The sequence below is a fragment of the Tasmannia lanceolata genome, unplaced genomic scaffold (assembly GCF_043159265.1).
Source record: "Tasmannia lanceolata isolate RefF3 unplaced genomic scaffold, GAP_Taslan_0.1 ptg000020l, whole genome shotgun sequence".
Lineage (NCBI taxonomy): Eukaryota > Viridiplantae > Streptophyta > Magnoliopsida > Canellales > Winteraceae > Tasmannia > Tasmannia lanceolata.
The window spans coordinates 8,458,617-8,479,996 of record NW_027518697.1 but is presented as its reverse complement, the minus strand read 5'-3'; the positions used below and the strand labels follow the sequence as shown (position 1 = coordinate 8,479,996).

The 21,380-nt window shown below is 37.1% G+C and overlaps 1 protein-coding gene across 2 annotated transcripts; it reads right to left on the bottom strand.

The window, feature by feature from the left end:
• Positions 1-658: 658 nt before the first annotated feature.
• On the bottom strand, positions 659-15,811 carry LOC143854099 (protein PAT1 homolog 1-like). Of its 2 annotated transcripts, XM_077363855.1 has the most exons (6): positions 15,671-15,811; positions 15,439-15,562; positions 13,105-13,259; positions 8,880-8,936; positions 7,476-7,545; positions 659-3,467 (listed from the first exon to the last, which is right to left on the bottom strand). In XM_077363855.1, the coding sequence occupies exons 2-6, from the start codon at positions 15,512-15,514 to the stop codon at positions 1,402-1,404; spliced, it is 2,424 nt and encodes an 807-aa protein (XP_077219970.1). In that variant the 5' UTR covers positions 15,515-15,562; positions 15,671-15,811; the 3' UTR covers positions 659-1,401. The 2 variants fall into 2 exon arrangements, with proteins under 2 accessions (XP_077219970.1, XP_077219969.1); XM_077363854.1 differs by having other exon boundaries at positions 15,439-15,768.
• Positions 15,812-21,380: the final 5,569 nt, after the last annotated feature.

The following is a 21,380-nucleotide window of genomic DNA, read 5'->3' as shown; positions in this document are numbered from 1 at the left end:
AAGGGCTTTCAGTTTGGTAAATGGCATATTTCCACCCCCGTTAAAAAACATTTTCACTCCCCCTGTTCTTGTTTACGTGAAAAAAGGTTGTATTCTCACTTTATTTTGGTTGTTTGGGTAAAAAGTCATTTTCAGGTAAAGACAGACTTGAAATGTTGGTGAAAATACCGTTCCCTCCCCTTTTTACTATAAAAAAATAAAAAATAAAAAAATCTCCTACACTAATGCTCTAATCACCACACATTTAAGCCTTCCAGTTGAAACAGAACAGACCCCCATTAAAAGTTTAAAACGTGTGTGTGTGTGTGTGTGTATGTGAGAGAGAGAGAGAGGTCCACCAATTTCTGGTTTTCTTTGAGAGAGAGACAGAGAGAGAGGTCCACCAATTTCTTGTTTTCTTTTCATGGCTGTGGCTGGTGTTGCTATCCATAAAATTAGTCCATGCATGTTAAGGTGTTAACTGACTTGTGCAAGACAAACTAATAAGGGTGGTTTATGGGGGTGGCAAAACCAACCCCCTGTGTTGTTTTCCCAAAAAATGGAATATTTCAACAGCCAATTAGAGACCTCTATGTTGAAATAAATCATAATCTTATGCCAAATCAAGTACTAAGCAGGAAGGATCATAATCAAAATAGTAAAGAAAAAACCCAACTCATCAACAGCAATTTTTATCCCTACATATTAACACCCATCAAAGTAAGAAAAAAGTTCATAAGACTGCATCAGAATCAACCAATCATACTCAAGTGGCTACCTAAAACCCCACTGCAAGTTCATGGGTGTACAAACAAATTGCATTCTAAACAAGCAATGAGACAATACAAATACCTTGCCCCCACACTAAAACACGCTGGAATCTGCAGAGATTTACCAATTAGTCTTCAAAGCTTATATAGGCTACATTAAGGGATAAAAAAGCCCTCCCCAACCTGTCTAATACCAACTACACTTCACAGTCTCCACAAACAGTTCATTGAAACTCCCATTTCATCAACCAAAACACAATCCCAAAATCCTCCCATCCTGAGCATCCCCATCTTCTTTAAAAAAGAAAAGAGAAAGAGGTTCCCAGTAACACACCCTGTACATTCTACTACTAGTTCACCTGTCTGGAATTTTCAGTCAGAGCACCAAAATTAAGCTCCCCACAGACAAAAACTTCCAGTCACATCTCCCAAAATGTTTCAACACAATACATACAGGCAGGCCTATAAGTTTGTCTAAAAAAGATGAAGAGAAAAGAGAAAGAGACTACAAATCTAAAGCAATTAACTAACACCTACAGTTGCTCACACTGCCATGTGATTGTGGGAGCATTTTGTTGTTGACCAGCGCATGTGCAAAATTTCCCAACAAACATGGTAATTCTAAGCCATTTAATTTGTTCTTTAAGTGGTACTAACCAGGTACCGACTCAGAACTCATCTGTCCACCGCCATGGGCAGTAAATCCGGTGACGGGCATGGACCTCTGGGCAAAATCAATTAAGAGCTTACGCTGATTTTCGTTTGTGTGGGGAAGGCTCGCGCGTAGGAGCTCCACCGGCATCTCCTTGCTTATAGCTCTTGCTGCCTCTGATCCGATAATAACTGTGGTTGGCGCCTGCACGACCAAAGACTGCATTATAGTGTCATACTTAGTGAGGCAGTACTTTGTAAGCAGCCCAAAGAAGGCATCAAACGACGCCTGCCAGAGGGCTCTGTTAGGGATACTGTAACTGCCAGCGGCCTGAGGGTCAGTTAAAAGGTCTGTTGCCCTCTCAAGAACAGATTTTATGATGATGGATGCTCCATCACCCGCAGAACTTCCAAGCGGGCGAAGTGGGGGCTGTTCCGGTGAGCAGACCACGGCTGCAAGGCAAGCACTGAGTGAGCTCAGATCTATGCCACGCACACATGCGGAAACAGTCCTGGCAAGACCCATTGTTGTCTCGGCCGCACTTGAGTCAGAAGGAAGACCGCCGAATAAGAACCGGAGATGGCGACAAATGGCCATGCTGACTATTCGAGTAAGATCGCTGCCAGGAAAGAGGAGTTGCAGGTACCTCGAGAGGAGCTTCCGGCCTTTAGGAAGAGAGACTAGGCATAAGAACACTAGGTCATCCTTAGGAGCTAACCCAACTGAGTGCCCCCCTTTGCCTGGGCCAAGGGGGTCGACGAGTTGAAGTGACGCTGCAAGTCCCTCCAACAAGACCTGACGCCTCTGCCTCAGTTGGGTCCCACCGTCTTGGGGTTGAATGAATTGTAGAAGACGATCTATGTCATCTACGTCAAGTAAAAGACAAAGGCCATCTTCAATAGTGATTCTGGCTGCCAGCATTGGCTCTTGCTCGAGGGGTTTCTCAGAAGTTTTCTGTTCAAACATGCTATCGCCAGAGGCAGGAGGGTCAACTTCAAGGAGGGGCCGAGGCCTACGGATGGAGGAGAATGGAACCCTTCCAAGAGCATCAATCTGAAGAAAAGCATGTGGTTCGGTTGTAGCACGGGCTCGAGAAGGCAGATCCCTTAATTTATTTGGACAGAAATGGTGCTTTAGTCTTGACCCAGCAGAGCTTTTTGCTAAACAAGCTTGGTGGTAGTAGTCATCTATGTAAGGATCGTTGACGTGAGTGGCAGCGTGTTGCATTCTCAGGATGCTCTCAATCTCATCAGCCGACATGTACTTGGATCTAAACTGTGGCCATCCATTATTACTCTTCTGGCTACTGGTATCGGGGCCCTGTTGAGGAAAACGAAGGTTCTGTCTCACCCTATGTGTTGGTTTTGATCTCTGGTCTCTTGGATCGCCCATGCCAAGCATCCCTTCAAACTTGTTCATCAGATGAGGGGGAGAAGGATATTGATTAAATAGCTGAGATTGCATAGCTGACAAATGGGCCAAAGTTGATTGAACTTGTTGCAATCTGAGCTGTCGTTGCTGTGCCAATAACTGAGAGGGCATTAATCCATTTGGATGAGGTAATTGTGGTTGCATCAAGTCGGGTAATAGACTGGAATGATCCCCGGAAAAAAGGCCACCCTGGCTCAGCCAAGGGTTCTGCGGTTGGTTATTAATGGATAATCCAGGAGGGGTGAACTGAGGCATATTACCACCGTAATGTAATCCATGAGAAAGACCTGGCAAATTAAACTGAGGACCAGAGAAAGGAGATAGATTTGGAGGTGAGAAAGGTATCTCGGTTCCTGTGGTAAGGGATGGATTGTTTGGGTGGTGACCCCCGGGGGGAGGGTAGGAAGTGAAATATGATTTGGGTGTGAGAACTGGTTCACTAGAGCTTTGTTTCTGTTGTTGTTGCTGAGGATATGAAGATGCTCTGTACAACGGTTTGGATTCTCCGTGATGGGAAGATGTATGGGGCTGTGACCACCATCTTTTGCCTTCTGAAACATTTTCGGTATCTACTATTTGCAGATCTAACCAGGTTGGGAAGTCTGCCTCCTGTCCCCAATCCGCAACAGACGAACCTGAAGAGACCAAATCACGACATTCATTATTGCAGTCAGATTTAAACAAAATTAAAAGAAATAGGAAACATCTTTAGATTTGCGCTTGCAATATACAGTTCTAACAATTCATTTGTTCTATGCTAACATAAAGCAGGTTGTGGAATGAAGCAAATACCTGTCTGATTACCGAAGAAAATACAGCATGGATAGAAAGTGACTCAAGGACCAGAGTGCAGGAGGGAGGCACAAAAAACTTGTGTGCTCTACTCCTCAAAAAAATCGTGTGAGAAGCAAGAAGTACGTGCAAGAATCACAGAATCACAGAAAACACTCCCTTAAGTGCAACAAAACTTGGGTTTTTTTCCATAAACTTGAAAGGTTAGACATTTCTAACCTTTTTAATTAGCCGCTCTCGGCACTGTTGAACATGTAAATAGACTGACTAAGCAAATGTACTCATGCATAACAATGCTTTTATAGGTATGGAACGCGAACTTTCACGGAGACCTCCAAGTAAAACTTCTGTGCTTTGTGTTTGTGTTGACCTAACGAGCGCAACAAGTATTAAAATCCTTGATTTTTTCTTCAAAGTATGCTATCCTACACCTTGAATGCTTACAAAAAAGTGGAAAGAAATGGGAACAGTAGGCAGTTTTGTAGAGGAGATTAGAGAAATTTCAGAATATCAGGAAGAAGATGCGAGCTTAAAGACAAGGCCTCAAAATCTATGATACTCCGATACATATACGGACACGGGGATCAAGATACAAATAGAAAATTTCCAAATTCTAGGATACAGATACGGATAAGATGGTCCCACGCCATGAGTTAAGACACAAGGTTTTTTTTTTTGAATGGTACACGATATTTATAAATAAAATGCCATAAACCAATGCCAGATTTAACTTAGAAGGCATTTATAAATAAAATGCCATTAAATTTCGCGAGATTTGACTTAGAAGATGGAACCAATAGTGAATTTAAAATAGCATCTATAAGACTCCCAGAATCAAAATTTACAGATCTGTGACCTAACGAGCAAAAAGCATGATCGTTAATCCAAAGAAATTGACACATGTTTCAAACATAATCATTATTTTGACCAAAAGAGTAACCATGAAGTATCCATATACGAGTATCGGTATCGTACTGTCAAACAATATATAAATTCAGTCTACAGGTATGCAGGTGTCAGTGTCATAACTCAAAACTAGTCTATCTACAAACCATGGTTTTAAATTTCGGTTTCGGCTAAAATTTCGGACTTATTCGAAACCGAAATTTTAGCCGAAATCCCGAAATTTATTCAATCTCGAAACGGCTATTTTTAAGAGCGAAATTTCGACCCTGTTTGAAATTCTGTAACGGAATAAAAAATTATTATTTTTACACAAATTTCGAACAAAATTTGGTAAATTTTGAGAATTTCGGATTTCGGTCGAAATTTAAAACCATGCTACAAACAACAAAAAAGTACATGTATGATTAGTATTATAACTATAATCTGTAAGACTTTTATGGACTTGCATAGACATGTTTTGTTTTTGTAAAACCGGATTGTAGAGAATATCTGATTGTGGTAAAGAGTAATCTAGATCCGCTCGTATACGGTTAGTGATCAATAAGGTTTTGAGCAGGGAACACCTTAGCCACGTGTGTTCACGTTGGAAGGGATATGGTAATGGGTTAAAATGTGTAGGCCCGTTGTAAGCCCAATAAGGTTAGTGGACATATTTGAGGGATAATAGTCCGTAATGGGTGGTCGGTCCCTGCTCTCACACATAAGGTTGTTATTTCTCCTATTGGAATACACAAAGGTCATGGAGAGAGTAGAAGACCACCTAAGGTTGTCTCCTTGTCTTGCAGAGGATCAGATCGCGAAATCATCTTTGTCGAAGAATAAAAAGTCATGGACAAAGGTATTTATGCTCCATCTCTTCTCATATTTAATTTGCTCCATCGCATGCTTATGATTTATCACGCAATAATAAGTTTTACATGTTTGACATCCGTTCCATATTTATTGAAGGACTTAATGGTGATATTTCTTTCCATAAGTAAAAACAGTAAGATTATCCTAAACATATCCCATCTACATGCTCCTGTCCATTTTTTAGAGAGGATAAGATCTCAAATCTCGATGAGCTTCACAGACTGTGGCTCACTTTGGGGAAGTCCAAGGACAATGTCGGAGACTCTTCAACAGGGAATTCAGAGTGAACGGGTCTTTGAAGTCGTGTGTTATTCAAGATGAAATGGGGGACCCTAAAGTCCTAAAAAGTTTCATTTCAATTTTTTACCATTACCCCGGACAATTTGTGGGCCCCAATTGTAAGTCCAAATAAACAAATGTTATGGACCTACCTATGAGGACCAATAAATGAATGGTTTAGATCATGCATATAGGTGGCCCATGGCCTCATTGTACTTACTTAATTTGGTCATTTTCCATGAGATAAGGGCATTTTGGTCATTTTTCTTTCATGATATAAGATCATTTTGTCATTTTCAGTAAGGGTATTTTAGGATTTTTCCTATTTTACGAATTTTTCTATCTTTTCTTAATTTTCCATGAGATAAGGGTAATTTGGTCATTTTTCATGAAATAAGGATATTTTGGTCATTTTCCATGGCAAATGGGTATTTTAGCCTTTTTTACTTTTTAGGAATTTTTTCTATTCTTATTTTTCCATCAGTTAAGGGTATTCTGGTCATTTTTATGAGATAGGGCATTTTGATCATTTTTATTGCAAAAGGGTATTATATAATTTGCCACTAAAAAGGGTATTTTATAAATTCCAATTTTAGGACTGCTTTCATTTTTCCATTTTTTTCCTTTTTTCTCGTTTTTTTCATTTGAAAAGGAGCACTAATGGTCTAGCTAATTCAACGGAGGCCGAGGTGAAAGCAATCCATTTTGCAGTACACATATCTACTACTTAGATGAAAGGAAAAGGCTGGAGATAGAAAGAGATTTTTCCAGCATAACATCTTGACAGCACCAGCCAAAGGAGATTTGCGAGGTTTTGTGATATTTATGAGATGATCAGGGACTTGTAATCTATTATTTCCTTAATGTAAGTTATGATATCGTCATTAAAAAATGAAAGGTTATTATATCATGTATGCATAAGGGCACATATTCTAATATTAGAATAAAAGATTGAATGTTCTACATGACAAACATAAGGATATGTTTTTATAGGACAGACTTAATAGACCACTTTCACACTAATTGGTTTGTTGAGATGCTTCATTAGAGATCTGCAATATGAATAATTTGACATAATCAGTAAAGTTGCTAATAAGAGACTCAAACAATAGATTGTACATAGATCAGAAAAAACAGTAAAAATGTATGGTATATAGTGGGGTATTTCCAAATAGAGTCCAATACTTCATAGAATGCTCAAAGAAAAGTTTGATAGATTGTTTATTTTGGTATCAAATTTTGTATATGTAGCATGAAGGATTATTATTGTATGCTTATTTTGTATACAAAAACCAAGGTTTTAAATTTCAGTTTCGGAATGCGTTTCGGTCCTCACCGAAACCGAAATTTCGGACGAAATCGATCGAAACCATTTAACGTAATATTTTATCCCATCTAAAATTTCGGCTAATATTAAATAATGAATAAGTAACAGAGTTTTTCGTCTTATCCCTTAAATTTCGGGGAAAACAAAATTTCGATCGAAATTTTGTAACATTTCGATTTTACCCTATTTCGATTTCGTTCTCGACCGAAATCCGAAATTCCGAAATTTCGGATTTCGGTCGAAATTTAAAACCTTGCCAAAAACCATAAACAAAGATAAATTCGAATTATCATCCAAACAAAGTCCACCTTATAAAAAATAAAATACATAATTTCACATATAGAGTGGCAATGTGAGCCTCACAAAGAGAAAGGGAAAGGCTTTTAAGATATTATTTTCATTGCTAAAAATCAAGCATTAAGATATCACTAGAGTATAACTGCGATCATGTATTACGTAGAGAAAGAAATTTTAAAACATCACTTACTTTCCCTAGAAAAAGATCCCCTATCACCAATATTTCCCGAGTGCCTCGGCTCATTTACATCATTGCTTAGCTGTGAGTAGAAGCAATTGTATCAAGCTCAAATAACGAAAGTACATAAATACACTAGAGTTCAAATTTAACAATAAAAAACAGTACAAGATGTCCATAAATATGGGAAACGATCAAGGTAACAAAAACAAACTTGGAACCGCAAGAACTAAAAAATGGATCCTTGAAATGACAAGGAAACAAGTAGATCTTAACTTTTTGAAGCATCGACTTTCTCACTTGTTCCATAGAGAGTCAGGGAGCAATGTGACAGCACAAAGTAGGAATAATTAACTTCATCCATTGACATTTTATTAGATTTCCATGAATGGAGATGACAAGATGATCCAACTATTTTCTAATTTCTTACTCAATGGTTCCAGGATCGACGACGAAGAAGAGCTCACTATGTTGAACTATGTTGAGATCTGTAACATTTCGGTGGAAATTTTGTAAATAACGGTGAAAAACGAAATTTCGAATTTCGGCAAAATTTAGGGGAAATCATGTACTTTTCAAATTCAATGTACTTTCGGTTTTGGTCCAAAACCGGTTTGGTAAAAATGCAGCAAGTTCAAGTGATGTTTCATATGACCCACCTTCCCATGCTGTGAATGAAAACCTTGAACATGCATAAACGCAAATATATTCACCTATATTTTTATCAAAATACACCATATCTAAAATTCTGTACAGGGATGAAACAAATAATAGTTTTTTTCAAATCATTGAGAACAAATGTACTGATATCTCACTAACTAAAGAGTGCTGAGACATCCTAATAGACAAGTACACTTCATAATGGTATGTAAAAGAACAAGTCACCAGCTTAAGAAATATTCTTTGGGAAAAGGTACAACTGTTATTTTTTTACATAATTTTTCAACCAAATTGACGAGTGATACTATGTATTGAAATTTAAAAACAAATCTAAAGAGCTGAAATATAGGAAAAATATCAGAAGGATTTTGAGATATTTGAAATAGCTATAGGACCAGGACAAACAGTTATATGATCAAAATCAATTCAACAAAAAAATTAGATTACAGAACTATCTTCTAAAGCTGAACCATGTGAACACACTGATTTCTTCAAGAGATAATGAGATATGGCGTTTTTATCCATTCAAAAAAAAAAGAAAAAGAAAGGGCATTTTTGAATGCCTTCAAGAGAAAAGGGCTTTTATTCTTAATATAGTAAAACACACATTTCTCTAGGGTCACAGAAGATTTAACTGTACGATACTTAATATCAAGCATGCGCAATAGTAAATATTTTGAATTCCCAAATACATACAGATAGTCGTTGACATTTTCCATTGAAAAAGTGAATTAGAAAAAGTAGAAAACAACTGACCTTTGAAAAAGTAGTAGCAAGATCATCAATATCTGATAAAGACTCCAAGCCTTGACCCTGCAAATGCAGCACACGAATTATATTGAGAATGATGGATTGTGCCTTCAAATAAAATGAACTTGCCTATCCTCTAGAAATATTTACAAATATGTGAATTTGGAAATTATGGATTTCAAATCCAAATATTTCCAATTCTCAAATCCAAATCCAAATTAAAGGCTATTCAAATGGCCCCTTACGGTGTTGGTTTCAGTCTGCGTTTCGGTTTTGGTTTCGGTATGTATTTTGATGGAGATGAAAACGGAAACATTCTAGTCATTTTGTATCAGTTTCGGTGAATATTTAAAACCATGATATAAATTCCCGAGGACAACACTTGTGGATGTATGAAACCAAAGCATAGAAAATGACTCAAACATAAGAGATGGCATATTTAAAAGAAACATTATGATTTGTCGACACTTTAGGTTTTTTGCATGTATACATGCCGACACCCGTTTAGACACGTCCGTTTTGCCATTTTCACCTTTCCTCCTTAGGCCCTGTTCGTTTCAGATTGTGAACCGATGGTGAGGGCCCCAATCGATTATTAGCCAACAATTATGTTTAATTTTGGGCCAATAATCGGTTGGGGCCCTCACCATTGGTTGTCACAATCTAAAACGAACAGGGCCTTAGTACGCAATACGTGTAAAAAGTGACACGTAAGTTACCGTAAACAACTCAAATGCAATACTTTCTTTTCCTTTTCACAGTTTTGTTATGGAAACAACACAAAAACTGTACGTTTCTTTTGAATGGCATACAAACCACTCTTTAAAGAGGCCTTAAGCTTAAATGGTTGCCCCAAAAAAAAAAGATAAATTGGGTAGCTATAGATCACTTCAACAAATTGATAGTCAACTGCTTCTAAACAAGACTGCATACTAGTATGACACATCATTCCTACTTTCATGTAAAAAAACAGCTCTGAATGCTTACTGCAGATGCATGCATCATGCTGACTCAATTAATAATTATATAAGCCTCTAATTGAAGACTTACAAGATGAGCTGGTACGGCAATAAAGCATTCTAAAAGTTGATAGGATCAATCAATTTTATGTACAATTTAATCTACCATAATTCTTCAATCTGATTCACAAGTTACTGAGGACAAATTTGATACAAGTGGCATCCAAAACGAGGACCTAGCTTGTCCATCAATGTGCACAAAATATAAGTCAACCCCATACAACTCAACTCAAGTACTCAACTCAACTAAGCCTCTGTCCCAAACTAGTTGGGGTCGGCTAATGAATCCTTTAGAAAATTTTCATGAAAAAGGTGAAAGGATCTACCCGGCTCAAATTGACTAAGTGTCTAAGTCTAATCTTGACACTAGTTGGGTTCGTCTGCATGGATCATTTTCTTCCATTCTATCATATACAAGGTCATGTTCTCTGTTACGTTCCTAGCCCTCAAGTCTTTCCTCATTGTTTCTACCCAAGTTGTTTTCGGTCTGCCCCTACCTCTTTTTACTCCATCAACTTAGCAAGAGTCACTTCTTCTCACTGGAGCATCCAAAGGCCTACGTTGGATATGCCCAACACATCTTAAGCGGTGCTCTCTCATCTTCTCCTCAATTGGTGCCACCCCCACCTTTTTACAAATGTCTTCATTTTTAATTCGATCTAACCTTGTTTAGCTGCACATCCATTTAAGCATTCGCATCTCCGCTACACTTATCTTATGCACATGCCGCTTCTTGGTGGCCCAACATTCTGAGCCGTACAGCATGGTTGGCGTCACAGCTGTCTTATAAAACTTTCCCTTCAACTTGGTAGGTATTTTACGATCGTACATAACTCCTGAAGCATGCTTCCACTCCAACCAAGCTACTCTTACTTTGTGGTTAACATCCTCTTCAACCTCTCCTTTCTTATGTAAGATTGAACTAAGATAGCGAAAGATATCCCTCTTAGGTACCTCCTGTCCAGTCATATTTACTACATCCTCGCCCCGCCTCCTTACATTACTAAAGTTGCACTCCATATACTCTGTCTTAGTCCTGCTCAGTTTAAAACTTTTGGATTCTAAAGAAGTTCTCCATAATTCTAACTTAGCATTAACTCCTTTTTGGTTTTGTCTATTAATGCTATGTCATCTGCAAATAACAGAAACCACGGCGCATCGTCCTGGATACCCTTCGTAAGTTTATGCATGACTAGAGTAAAAAGATAAGGGCTTATAGCCGATCCTTGGTGCAGTCCTATTGTAATTGGAAACTCACTAGACGTGTCATCCGTAGTTCTGACACTAGTTACTGCTCCATCGTACATATCCTTAATCATATCAACATATTTATTTAGTAGGCACTTTTTTCCTTTCAAGGACCCATCACATAACACTCCTGGGAACCCTATCATACGCTTTCTCCAAATCAATGAAAACCATATTAAGGTCCATTTTATTTTCTCTAAATCTCTCCATTAACCGCCTAATCAAGAAGATAGCTTCCATAGTCGATCGTCCGGGCACGAAGCCAAACTGATTCTCTAACACCTTAGTCTCTTTTCTTAGTCTATGCTCAATTCCCCTCTCCCAAAGCTTCATTGTGTGACTCATTAGCTTAAGTCTTCGGTAATTGGTGCAACTCTGGATATCCCCTTTATTCTTATAAATAGGTACTAATGTACTCTTCCTCCACTCATCAGGCATCATCTTAGTCTTCAAAATATTGTTAAATAATCTTGTTAACCAAACCGAACCCGCATCACCCAAGCATCTCCAAATCTCAATAGGAATACCATCAAGCCCAATAACCTTACCTAATTTCATCTTTTACATAGCTACTCCTACTTCTAATGTTCGGATTCTACGTTCAAACCTCCGGTTTATAAAACTATTTTTTTTTCGTAACTATCTCCAGATAACCAATGTAATATTCAAATGCTTTTTATTTAAATTGTATTTGTTGCACACTTTTCGCATCTAAGATACCGGCAAGAATGGTGTTCCAAATGAAATTCCTGTGTTGGTATCACTATGCACCTAAGTCACAACAACACACATAATGCCCTTCTTGCAACACAAAGCAATGAAAATTCATAAATTCAAAATCTAGAATAGTACTAGATCTTCTCTGATAACTTCAGAAAGTTTCAATAGAAGTCCTACTTTTATGCATTTTTTATCTGAATTGTATCTGTTTATTTAAAAATACCACATGCATTCAAATTACTAGTTTCATAGACATTGTGGTCCTGCTCCATATAATGATACCGACCTGAGTAAAATGAGATGAAATTCAAAGTTAACTGGAAAAAAAAGGTGCCCAAATAAAAAATAATAATGACGCATCAAATATCTTCAATCATGAACAAACTTGACGATGAAACATAGAGAAAAATTTCACCAAATGAGACATTTATTATTCCATAAATAAACAAAGGTTGAAATTGAGTCTAAATTTGAAAGTTCAAGGTACATTAAATATATCTTCAATCATGAACAAACTTGACGATGAAACATAGAGGAAAATTTCACCAAATGAGACATTTATTATTCCATAAATAAACACAGACGTTGAAATTGAGTCTAAATTTGAAAGTTCAAGGTAAAGTTCTTCCAAAAAAGAACAGGTTTGAACTACAAGAAAGTATATCATGATCCTTCCAAATTCAATATACCAGTAATAAAGATCAACGATCAACATTCCGATTCTCCCAGATGCTATACAAAACACAGATGATATGACGTCAAACAAATATTTTCAGGAAATCTAGTAACTCATATCTAGTAGACTTTACCTAACATGTTACCACATAAAGATTAGACATTGGGAAACCTAGAGAAATAAAGCAAAAATAATTCTGAAGCAGCTATCAAGAGCTCTCTTTAGCTAAATAAAAATAGATAAAAAATATCCACCTATTATCCAACATATGCTTCAAAAAATAGCAAATAACCACCCTTCTGCAACTTGCAGTATTTAGATGGCATGTAAACCTTGTGCTAAGAACAATGAACAAGATTAATGATTGCCATATGATAAATCAACCACTAAGATAATATGAGGGCAATCATAAATCAACCACTACGATAATATGAGAAACATCAACAAATTCCACATAATTTCGTCATAGATCGCTCCAAATACCCATCATAAATTATAAATGTTAAATAATAAACATGAATTAAAGTCAAAGGAAGTTTGTTCAATCTTTCATAATATAAAAGCTCACCTCTTCTCTATCCCCAAGAGAAGAGAACCGGTACTCATCATCATTAAACCCAACTAATACACCGTCATTGTCATCTTCTAATCCGCCCAACTCAACTTCCTCCGAAACATCCTTACTAAAGAACTCATATTGTGACGCATCAAAGCATGTATTCCCTGCATGCCAACATAAAATCAGTTCGATTCGAACAAAGCAATAGCATTCGCTTTACTTATTAATTTATTTACTGGAAAAAGAAAATGGGCAAGAAAAGAGAATTTACACTCCTCGAATTGATAAAATGCATGGGCATACAGTGCACAACGAATAAACACCATAAAATGAATTGGACAGAACCAATGGCACTCTAGCATAAAAGGTAAGAACAAGAGACAAGAATTCATGCTGACTCAAAGCAAAGCAACAAAAAATGTTTTGAGAGTTAGATGCATAGCTTACAAAGTGGGAAGAGAGTGCGAGAAACGATGTGGAAAGTGGGAATTGATGAGTTTAGAAAAGAGAAAATACTGAAGTAAAAAAGCTTTAAAAAGAGTACAGAGGAAACATTTGGGAGGCATCATTTTTTTTTAATATTGGGAGGCATCATTGTTAGTCAATATGAAGCATGTAATAAGTCTCATTGGAAGCGAACAAGATGTGAATAGAAAGAGTAGGGTTATAGTAAGTTAGGGAGAAGGGTTACTTTTAGTACAGCTTACAAGTAGTAAAGAACTCTTCACGACTAATTATAATTATATGTTTTAGGGATTCATGGTTTCACATGTGTTATTCATTTAAATTTAATGTTTAGTTCTTAAAGAAAAGATCTAAAGCCATTTCAAAAAAAAAAAAAAAAGATCTAAGTTTCATTTGAAACTTAAGACAAACCTTTAAGTTTTAAATGCACTCTTTTCTCAAATACACTCCTTCGGGATTATCAAAAAAGAGAAAACCCGCTTTTAGGATACAATAATAACCTAAATAAGAAACATATTCTTATCTAAGAGGAACACGTAGGAAGCGTATGGAAATGCGCTTCCCTAAATTTGGAAATTATAAAAACTTTAGGGCATGTTCGGCAACCATTATAAAAAATGGTTTCAGTGATTTTATAGGTACGGAAATGAGAAAAGCAAGAAAATCCCAAAAAATCTTATTCGGTAGCCACGGCCCGTAAAGCCCGTTTCCACTGTTTCTCCTTTTTGCACAACTAAATGATGGGATTCAGCAGAGCGACTCGAAGTCACTTCCGCAGATTCTCATTAATCTGTTTCTACCCGAATCTTCCAGCAAGAATGAGTAGCCTTGCCGAACACTCTCTTAGCTTTCGAAGCAAGCTTCTCATCCAACTAGGAAGTTTCCATTAACTATGATTAGATGTGTGATCTTTTTATGAGCAATGATAGATGCAAGGGAGCCCTTGCATAAAGAGCCGGAAAGGGGCCCTTGATTGGTTCCACATCATCAAATGCAACCGAATTTACTTTTTCAACTGATTTGAAACGGTTACACTTGATGATGTGGAACCAATCGGGCCCTTTTCCGGCTCTTTATGCAAGGGCTCCCTTGCATCTATCATTCCTCTCTTTTTATTTATTGTAGTCATAAAAGTCAATCACTAGCCTTTGGGATCTGCTGCCCACTGGCCATTCAAAAAAGCAGAAATCAATGCGATAGAAGTGCATACATAGAAAATCATTCCAGAAAAAAAAAAAGTGCATAAATAGAAAGACAGAAATGACCAATTGAATATATTCATTTCTTAACTATAATTAGACATGTAATCTTTTTATTTATGCTACAGTTGTAAAAGTCAATCACTACGCTTTGAGCTCTGCCACTCACTTGCCATGCAAAAGGGCAGAACTAAATGAAAACAAAGTGCATACATAGAAAGGCATAAATGACCAATTGAATCTATTCAACTCCTACCATCCAAAACATGAATACCCTTCTAGTCTTCTCTTCTTTACTTTCTTAACTTTTACCCTTTTTTAAGCTTTACAAAAACTACAAATCATATCTACAATTTCAGGATTACAACGATATTTCTCATATGAAACGCAAAGAAACCCTAAATCTCAAATTTCCACCATGAAAGAAACCATATTCAGTTTCTAAAAAATTCTTAAAACCGATGCATGAATTCGTACGAGAAGGTAACAGAATTCCTAATTATCAGATTTTTCCAGTAAACTCGATCGAACAGTAAATTCACCCCCCCCCCCCCCCCCCCACCCCCGCCACACACACACACCCAAAAAAAAAAAAAATGCATACTGAAAACCCTAGATCTAGATATCGAAATCCTGAGAGCAAAAAACAAAGTAAGAGAATATGAAAATCGGATCAAACCTGATGAATCGAGTCCGTTGATATCTTTAGGGTTAGGGATTCCTTCAATAGCATCCCCACCCTCTAATCCCTCCATATTTTCCCTCTCTGCTAAAACCCTAGACTAAATCTCGAAAAAAAAACCCTATGCAAAGAAAACAAAGAATCATAAGGGAAAGGATAGAAACCCTAATTCTCTCGTGGGCTTTGTGATGAATTGTGAAGAAAAATTATGCTGAGTGGAGCATTTCACCTTAGAAATAGGAGGATTTTAGCCCCTGAATTGAAGCAGATAAGAAAAGAAAGAAACCCTAATAAAGAGGCTTTTATTATACACAAGAGAGAGATAGAGAGTAGATTTTGATGGCGTGAGTTGAGCTTTTATAGTAGCAAGAACTTAATTATTTTCAGCCCTCTTCTATATACAAATGTCAAAAAAGGTGACATGTGGATGCATATGGTCGGTGTGTGGAAAGGGGAAAAAAAGGTAGTAGAAACGTTTAAAAGGAGGGGGGGGGGGTAGTAGAAAGGACCCATTTGAATCATTTTTTTCCTTTTTCTAGGGTTTTTTTTTACCTTGAAGGGGAAATGTAATACATTAGGAGGGCCACCTCTCAAACTTCACTAATCTTGCAAAACAAGAAAAAAAAAATTATTTTGCTTTTTAAGCAAACTCACTTTGCATTAAAAAATAAAATAAAAACTACTTTGTTTTTTGTAAGTTTACTAGACCCAAGGGCGGAGCCAGGAATTTACACTTGGAGGGGCCAAAGTAATTTACACTTGCCCTCATTGGTCATGGAGGGGGGGGCATGGCCCCCTCATGCTCTATGTGCCTCCGCCCCTGACTAGACCCACTTCTCAAACTTAACTAGTATGGCAAAGCCTATTATGTGTCGCAAGAAGTTCTTATATGAGTTTAGGAAAGAAGTTATTTGTTTGTATTGTTTGGTGTAGTTTTAAAATATTGAGCAAGACGGCATTGAGATAAAACTCTATTTATAGTATATTCTTAATTAATATTCGTAAATAGGACTTCGTCCGAATGAATATTTTATAGTGCAATTAAGACAGTATCGCCATAATGGAAGATACTACATGTGAAGGTTTTGTGAGCCTCGATTGTTAATACATAATTCTCTTAATCTAAGTACTCTCTCAAAGCCTAGCATGTATCGCAAGAACTTCTTATACGAGTTTAGAAAGGGGAAAAAAGAAGCTTATTGCTTCTTATTATTTTGTGTAGTTTTAAAATATTGAGCAAGACGACATTGAAATAAAATTGTTGTTTTAGTATATTCTTAATTAATAATCGTAAAAAGACTTCCTCGAATAGAATATTTTGTAGTGCAATTAAGATAGTATTGGTAGAATGGAAGATCTCCTCAACGTCGAGATTTGTGAGCCTCAAGTGCTAACATGTGTGTGATTCTCTTAATTAGATTTTAGAGAAAGAAATTAGAGATTTCACACATTGAAGGCAATTTTTACATAGCTCCCTAGTTCTTTGCTTCTTCAAGGCAAGAGTTTTGTTCTTAGAGGGATATCTCTCTAAGAAAGCCTTTCGAGGAGCTCTCTCTTACTAGAGTTATTTTGAGGGAGTTAAGCTCTCTTTGAATTTTATAGCTTTCAGTGAGTGAGAGTTGAATTCACTTGCTGGAAATCTTGAATTATTGTCCATATTTTCTTGAACTTGAAGTTCGATGCCTATTGATAGGCATTCTGATCTCAGTTTAATTTTTCTGTACGTCAAAAAGTGTCCACATTTCTAGTCTAGTTGTGTAAAAAAATTTGGTGGCGGGAGAAAGTGGATTCCTAGAATCTCCTGGTCATGGAGTAGGACTACTCTGTCTAGTATGTTATGATGTTGGCCTCACATCAGAAAACTTAAATTTACAAGGGATATTTTGAAGTATGAATGGCTCTTCCTAAAATCTATCTCACACTTTGGATTATAAGGGATGATTTTCCATATTCATATGGCATTAACTTGTTTGTTCAAGACTGGTCATCATCGGAGCTAAGGGTGTCAATTTTGGCTCGGGCTCGGAAGCTCGCTCGAGCTCGGCTCGAAAAAAGCTCGGCTCGAATCCTTAACGAGCCGAGCCGAGCCGGCTCGCTAGGCTCTTTAAGCTTAGCAAGCCGAGCCCGATTTAGGCCAGGCTCGGCTCGGCTCGGCTCGTTAAGAATTTAATATATTTAAATATATATATTATATATTAATATATACACTAAAAGGGTTGTCCAGGGAGTGAAAAGGGGAGGCAAAATATGTCACTTCATTTTAGGAACCCCATTTGTTACTTGGACCACCCCCCATAGTGTAAAAAAGTAGTTAAATTACACTATATAGGGCTGTCCAGGGAAGATGAGGGGTATGAACTTAATATAACCTAAGCTCGGTAAGGCTCGCGAGCCTGGCCGAGCCTGACCGAGCCTGGTTCGAGCCCGAGCCAAGCCCGAGCCTGGTTCGAGCCCTAGCCGAACTTTCGAGCTTAACGAGCCGAGCCGAGCCGAGCAGAGCCTGGCCAAGCTCGGCTCGGCTCGGCTTGTTTACACCCCTAATCGGAGCTTTTGGACAGTGTGTCATTTGAGGTCGGTACAAAATGAGGGATCAAGGTATGACTAATCTATCCAGTGTGTTCTAACAATGGCTAAACATTTGAAAAGTTTAATTTTCAAGGGATATTTTGAAATATGAATGACGCTGCATGAAAGTATGTTTGTACACATTTCCCAACGCACCATGGGTGTGTAGTTCACAAAGAAGTTAAAATTATATTTATACACTATTATAAGGAAAACAATTTTCAATTTGAATAACGCTTTGGTGTCATTCATGACTCACTTGGTTGCTCAAAAGGTAGTTGGGAGATTAGTAGATGCAGAATTCAAAGGTAAGTAGACAGGCATGGAAGATCTATAGAAGATTAGTGGAAGAGTGGTGAGTAGTGTTTGGTTGGGCGGCAATCAACTGGAAGATTAGTGAAAAATATAGGGGTGTCATTACAAGTATAGAGGCTCAGAGAGAGAGAGAGAGAGACCTTTTATCATCTTCTTCCACCAAAAGTCCACCAAAAGTCCACCAAAATGGTGAAATTTGGTTGAAAGATTAGAGGATGAGATATTTCCGTCATACAGACGCCACGTAGGAAAAAAGACAATCGTGATGTCTCTAACATGTTTGAGAGTCAAAAGGAGTTCCATTGCAAATTTGGCAACCAAACGTGCTTGAGAAGATGTCTGGAAGATTAACAGCGTTTGAAACTCTACTGATATTCTAGTCTCTGGGAACCAAACAAGGCATAGTTTATCTCATCATAGATGAGTCTATAGCCTAGATATTGCACTAGTTAACTTGTTAACTTATTAGCAACCAAAGTCTTTTGTCTGGTTATTTTCTTCTCCAGCAAAGTGAAGTGGAGTGGACATGGGTTGTTTGTTTATAAAAAATCCAAGGAAAGTGAAGCGGGTGCTGTTATCAAGATGAGAAGCTAAAGTAGGCGTGGTTCTCAAAATGAAGTCTTAAGTGAGCACTATTATTGAACATCAAAATGATGAACTAACATTTACTTTTCCATTAAAAGTTACACTTTTTGCTCTTTTGAGGCAAGTGTACGTGTCAGTTTCCTTATCACATAGGTTAACTAGGAAAAGCGCAACCTGCGATGAGGCCTAATTAAAGCAACCTGATGAGTGATGACCAATGAATAGAAAAATTAAGATAATTTTTCATTTTCACATAGGATAACTAGGAAATTTCGCAACTCCACTTGATTTTCATTTTCACCTTAAATCCAATTGACTTAACTTTCGAAGGAAGGAAAACAGCCAGACGGAGACTAAGTGAAGATTACAAAAATAAAAAGTGGGTTGCTATGAAAATGAGGATGTGCTTCCCTAAAAAATTATGATGTTAAGGTAGGTGTACTAAGAGACATCCAACAGAATGACTAAAATATACCCACTTTAAGCCTTGTTTAGTTTAGATTTTGAGAATTGATTATGAGTCCAAGACTGATTATTAGGTTCAAATTTACATTTAGGCCCTGTTTGTTTAAGATTATGACAACAGATTGTGAGTGACAAACCGATTACTGGACTCAAATTTAAACATAATTTTAATTCCAATAAACGGTTTGGCCCACACAATCGGTAATCATAATATTAAACGAACAAGAGCTTAGTTTTGAGTCAATAATCAGTTTTGAATTCAGAATCAGTTCTCAAAAAGCAAAACAAACTAGGCCTTAGCAATACATCTTTTAAACAAATATCAAACAATTTCCAAATGGCGTATGCGACCAATGTTGATCAGAGCCTATCTGAATTAGCATTGCTTGGATTCGATAAAGGGTCCGGTGAAGGTGTCATTTGTTTGAAAAATATCACTCTCAAATAAGCATGAGAAATTATATGGTGCCCCGCCATCCACTATAAAAGTACCACCCTTTATGTTTGATCCAACAATAGCACTCTTAAAAATTGAGCTTTTGTTGGATAAAAAATCAAGGGCATTGCTGGCTGCACGGGACTTGACGACCGGACACCATATAAAAACTCAGTAAAAAGCATATATTTGTCATAATTTTTGAGGGGATTTGCTAGGAAATTTCGAGGAAAGGCCTTTTCGAGCCTCACTTTATTTTAGGAGAGAACATCCACCTCATATGAATTAAATGAATAAGACAATTAGACGAACATGCTAAAAAGTGAGCATGTGTGCCAGTTATCCGTGCAAGGGTGAGCATTGAAATGGCTTTTCACAAAATTGCCAAGCAAATCCCTTTTTAAAGAAAGCCTGGTCACATTTTAGAAGTATTTTTCAAATGAGAAAGAGCAATTGTCTTCCAAGCAAATCCCCTTTCACGGAAAGCCTAATCACATTTTAGATCTCCTAATATTGTGGGGTTCCTTTCTATGTTTAAGTTCAATTTCTTCTTTCAATAATCCAAAAAACCCACCTAATTACAATCAAATTTTAATAAAAGGATGATGATATTGACACTGCCATGTTTGATAATTGCACTAAATCACCTCGTCTTTCCTTTTTTATTTGATTTCTGAGAGGCTTTTGGAAGGGAAATGATATAAGCACAACTATGTTTTTATATTTGCACAAAAACATTTCATTTTCTATTATTCAAAGAGCTGTCAAAGGCCACCAACGTTCCCAAAAAGCTTGGACAAGCCAATTGAAAAAGACAATATATGCTGTATTTGTGCAATTCTAAAAACAGAGGCGTGCTGATAACATTTCCCTTTTGGGAATTGTAGTAACGTTGGACAGCTGATTAAACAGTAAAAGACAGGGCAGGTTTATGCACTTATCAAAACATGAAAGTGCTATATCACTAGCCTAAAAAATTCTTTCTAGAAAAAGGCTGCTGATATTGCCACTGCATGTTTTGATACTCTAAAATCACCTTGTCTTTTCTTTTTATTTGATTTTTTAAGAGGTTTACGGGAAGGGGAATGATATTCCCCCCTATGACGGATAAGTATTAAAGGCAAAGAAAAACGTTAAAGGGGGTGAATTTATCCTCAACCAGTGAACCATTCTCACAGAAACAGTTGAAGTGTGGGGTGGGGGGCGGCAAATATCATTTCTGTTTATGGGAATTGTAATAACCTTCGACAGCTTGTTAAATAGTAAAAGACAAGGTAAGTTAGTGCAATTATCAAAACGTGGAAGTGCCTATATAACTAGACTACAAAAAATTCTTCAAATAAAAAAGGCAGCTGATATTGGCACTCCAATGTTTTGATAATTGCACCAAATCACCTTGTCTTTTCTTTTTTACTTGATTTTTGTGAACTTTCTATTTTCTGCCATATGCCCTAATCTTTCTGAAATTGGAATCTGACCGTTTGAATCCCATTCGTCAAATTCAAAATTCAAATTACAAATAAAGCCAACCGTACCTTTTCTTGCACGAAACCCTACTTTCCCCAAACAGAAA

Bases quoted from the DNA above. Each gene is read 5' to 3' on its own strand.
- LOC143854099 (XM_077363855.1), bottom strand. From the start codon at position 15,514: ATGGAGGGATTAGAGGGTGGGGATGCTATTGAAGGAATCCCTAACCCT. The intron at 8,937-13,104 runs GTGAGCTTTTAT...CTGCATTTGCAG, and splicing joins CTCTTGGGGATAGAGAAGAG to GGTCAAGGCTTGGAGTCTTT. The intron at 7,546-8,879 runs GTCAGTTGTTTT...TTCTACTCACAG, and splicing joins TTGCTACTACTTTTTCAAAG to CTAAGCAATGATGTAAATGA.